The sequence below is a fragment of the Scylla paramamosain genome, chromosome 3, assembly GCF_035594125.1.
Source record: "Scylla paramamosain isolate STU-SP2022 chromosome 3, ASM3559412v1, whole genome shotgun sequence".
NCBI lineage: Eukaryota > Metazoa > Arthropoda > Malacostraca > Decapoda > Portunidae > Scylla > Scylla paramamosain.
In genome coordinates, this window is record NC_087153.1 from 12,435,355 (window position 1) to 12,440,000 (window position 4,646).

General features: G+C 47.1%; 1 protein-coding gene across 1 annotated transcript in view; it reads left to right on the top strand.

Annotated features, from left to right (window-relative positions):
* The first annotated feature begins 801 nt into the window (after positions 1 to 801).
* The window catches only part of LOC135115759 (chitin deacetylase 1-like), a 20,851-nt gene continuing 17,006 nt past the window's right edge, over positions 802 to 4,646 (top strand). The window contains 1 exon segment of the mRNA XM_064032748.1: positions 802 to 1,414. Coding sequence (XP_063888818.1) covers positions 1,366 to 1,414 — 49 coding nt within the window. The 5' untranslated portion in view covers positions 802 to 1,365.

Sequence of the window (4,646 nt, forward strand, 5' to 3'; positions counted from 1 at the left end):
GCTTGCGTCTTCTTTCTCTACCGCCTCCTGTTACCTTGATGTGTCTATTATGCTTTTATGCTTTTTCCCCCGCTTGTTTTTCGAAGTCCTTCACATTTTTTTCCAACTATTTGAGAGAGAGAGAGAGAGAGAGAGAGAGAGAGAGAGAGAGAGAGAGAGAGAGAGAGAGAGAGAGAGAGACTGGATGACTAAGAGACAGACTGAGTGAGAGACAGACTCAGACAACGAGACAGACAGAGATTAACACATAAACAACACGCAATGTAAGATGTACATTTCTCACAGCACATAACCAGAACACCCAAACCTGCAACTCACAGCAACAATACAGTCCCACGGTTCCTTTTCTCATAGGTAGGTAAAAGCAGCTTTCGTTGTCTTTTTCCTAGAGAGAGCGCGCAGTTCTTAGTGACCATTTAGCAAGAGCGGGAGGGAGTCACACACGGTCACTGCCTGGGTGTCATCATACGGGCAAGGCACTCAAGACACATTCAGCAGCGTGGTGCAATAAACATCTCACTTCCCGCCGTGTTTCTGCGTCGCCTCTGTAGTCTGTCACTGAAAGGCGATGAGGTGAAATGCAGGTGCTTGGGAGACATGACTTGAGAGAGGACGTGAAGGGAAACTGCAGAGTGAGTTATGCGCGGGAAGTGTTTGGGAAGGAGAGGATTACATAATGGTTGCATGCTGAGTCGTGTTACTCTATTTTTCGATCTGTTATTAGTCTGTTGTTACCATCCTGAACCTTTCATGACCAACACCTCCTAACTAGGGATTCCATAAGGCATAACAACATCCGACTTGACCCCATTACTGTCTTCCTTCTCTCATCTTCTCTCATCTTCTTTCTCTGCATTAGTACGTGAGGAAAGCCAGTTTGTTGCTGAGATAAGACGAGCCTCCTAAGTTGTGTCAGGCTCGTGATTCCCGCACAGAGAGAACAGATAGAGCCACAGAGGGAAGGCAGTCTGTAGGGAGGAGATGGTGCATGACTTATGAAGCGTGGCGGGTGACATGCATTCCGTCACTCCGTATGAAGACCAAGTGCCTGAGGAGAAAGTTGAGACGAGGGGTTTGTGATGGGAGTCGCGGCGCGGTGAGGGGGCAGGAAGGGGCCAGGGGATGGGGAAGGGACGCGGGGAGTGCCAGAGGAGAGAAGAGCCTCACGTAGATGGCACCAGCGGAATCTCACGCTACCGTAGGAAAGGAGGGGGAGGGGGAAGGAAAGCTTTGGAACTGGGTGGCGGTGGTGGACCTCAGTGAAAGTGTTGACCAACGTCGGAGTGCGCATGCGCGTGCGTGGCCCGGTATATAGCGTGAGCGGGTGGGGCTGGTCGCGAGTGTCAGCTGCCGGACCCTCACATAATGGCTCGCCTTTGGTACATGTGGAGCACCGCCGTGGTTCTGGCTGCCGGTGAGTGAGTGCGTGCGTGAGTGTGTGCGTGTGTGTGTGTGTGACCCGTGACCTCGACCCGTCGGTGACCCCGCGCTTCGCAGCCTCATCTCGCACCGCCCGCTGCCCACCTCCCCCGCTCAACCAGTTTTTGCCAGGCGGAGTGCTGCCCCAGGTGGTGTTGGGTCGCGCCAGTGCCCCTTCTCCCACTGCCCTGCCACTCCCTCCCGCTCCTCCCCCACCACCCTTCCCTGCTGCCCTACCTCCCCTCATGTCAACCTGTCCGACCGCACCCCTGCCCTATCTGCCCCCCTGCCTGGTGCCTCTGCCCCGTGCACTGCCTACGTAACACCAAACTGGAACAATGTGCATAAAAACTTCAGTGAGGGAGCTTCTTTTCATCCCATCCCATGTTCACCACCATCACCACCACCACCACTAGCATCACCTCTATTTAAACCTACATTCGCAGCACCCAAAGAAGTGTACATCACCAAGCACAGTACACCCATTTCAAACACCAAGACGTGCATCACCACCTAAACTCCCTTGCTTTACCACCAATGCACGATCCCCATACGGTGCATCTTCATTCGTGCCTGCCCCACCGTCCCTTTACTGGGAAAGTGTGAGCTTAGTGGGGGAGAGAAGGTTATCAATATTTATGACGCGAGCTATTTTGAGGCGAGACTGAGGTTGCCTGTTCATTATCCTCAGGTGTTTATCCTCAGCACAAGGACACGAGGCCATTAACTCTGAGGTACGCTTAAGAACAGTGCGCGTGAGAACCGAACAATTAAGATCCCTGTCTCTGATTGCAGACTATTGAAGCGAGTCAAATTACGAAGGGAAGGTTGAGAGTTATCACGCGGATCACACATTATCGGTAATTTCCTGGCTTTCAACGTTGTGTTATGAGGGAAAGCAAGAGGTGTGTATAATTTACAGGGTGTTTTAAAATGGCGCCAATATAAAACTGCTACATCTCTGCAATCCTGAACCGACCATAGATAAAACTCTCACCATTTGAAAAGATGGGTATTTGAAAATTTGTTCCCTGCCTTTTGAAAGAGTATGAGTTTTATCCGTTCAGTTGGGGGTTCCAGACGTACAGCCATTTCATATCGGGTCCATCTTTTCGAAACACCCTTTGTTATATAAGAGAGAGCTGAGGGCGTGTCTCTGAGGTGGTGGAAATGACAGGAAAGTTGCATAAATAAATATACACAGACTGGGCATCCTTCCGACTCTAAACACAAGCACACATCATCTTCCCTATCCAGCACCCATCACCAGTCTCCACACACACCAGTACCCAACCAATATCCCAGCCATGTGTACCCGCCATGTGACAAACTGAGCACCTACACACACTACCTATCCCATATCCATCACACGTCTCTATACACACCAATATCTAACCAATACCCCCACCTTTGTATGCCCGCTATTGGAGGAGCCACAAGGAACCATTCGTCTTAGTAACAGCCACACTCACACCCGCCACTCGTCACACACCGCGAATGTAAACAATGCACGCACGTATGTTTGGAGTGTTTAAGAGTGCTTTCTTCGTGCGCAGCGACGGGGAGCTGTGAATGTAGGCACTCGTGATGTATTGTAATGGAGTGTTTTTAAAAATACTCCTAAAAATTGTTCATCTAATCAGGATTTTGGGAAACAGAAAGAGAAAGATATGATGAAGAAAAAGCATCAACAACAGCAACAACAATACACACACACACACACACACACACACACACACAGCTGCAAGAACAATCCCAAAAGCAGTAAGATTGTTATGAAATATTACTGCCAGCACAATCACCGCCCCCCCCAAAAAAAAGAAAAGAAAAAAGAAAGAAATAAAACACATATAGAACGGGCAATAATAAAACCGATAAACGAAGGAACAAGCAAAACAAACACGACAAGAAAGAGCATAAACCTGATAAACGGAGAACGAAAACACAAGACACAAACAAAACAACAGCACTCACAGACATTAGGTAAAACCCAACATAAAAAAAGCAAAGATAACATTGACGCAACACTACCAAAGGAAAAAAATCAACGAAACCAGAAAGGAAAAGAGAAAATGGGGACAGAAAGGCGCTTCAAAACCAACACCATCATTTGCAGGCGAGACAAAAGACAAGAGACAATAGAACTTTAGCCGCAGACACACACACGACTGCTTTGTGAAGTGGTGGTGGTGGTGACGGTGGTAATGGCATGCACACACACACACACACACACACACACACACACACACACACACACACACACACACACACACACACACACACGAAGCAGTCCCCTTACTAAGCATCCCTACCTACATCCACCTCTGATCCCTAAATTTACCTCATCCTCCATTGAAGTTCCCTGTTGACTCGGCACTAACAACCTGATCACTGAGTCTCTTCAGATCATTAAAACTCTATTTCAGAACTAATTTCTTGCTATACTGGAAGAGTCACTGCAAGCCAAAAGAACACAATGGAAGAAATAATAGCGTCAATAGATCTCTTGGCCCTTACGAAACTGCAATAAGGAGATGGAGATCGTGGCCAGAGAGAGAGAGAGAGAGAGAAACGAATCACACACACACACACACACACACACACACACACACACACAATACTAACACCTAATAACACCATTCACGTTTCCTGAAGGTCTTTGGAGGAGAAAACTTGTACAGATATTGCAATAATGACACGAGAGAAAAAATGTAGAAGAGAAAGAAATGGAACGGGGGAGAGGAAAGAAGAGAGAAGACAATAATAGTGAAGGAAGTGGGGGAGAGAGAGAAATGTAGAGAAGAGAAGAGGGAGGGGGAAGGGTGCTCATGAAATACCGGAACAAAATCACATGACCTCAAGATGTTACACTTTCTACATATATGAGGAAAAAAAAATTACACATGAATATTGCATGGAGGAAAAAAAATATATTGCGTGATATGACGTTACGAGAGAGAGAGAGAGAGAGAGAGAGAGAGAGAGAGAGAGAGAGAGAGAGAGAGAGAGAGAGAGAGAGAGAGAGAGAGAGAGAGGAGGGAAAGGCTGAGGTGAGGTGAATGATATAGTATAAAATGAACAAAAAATATGAAAATAATACAAAGAAAGATGAAGTGAAGGCATTTAAAGTGTACACGAAAGACGTAGTAAAAAGAATAGAATGAAAGAAGCGGAAAGAGAAGAAATTTTAAAAGGAGAGAAAGACAATAGCAATAATGAGAGGAGTT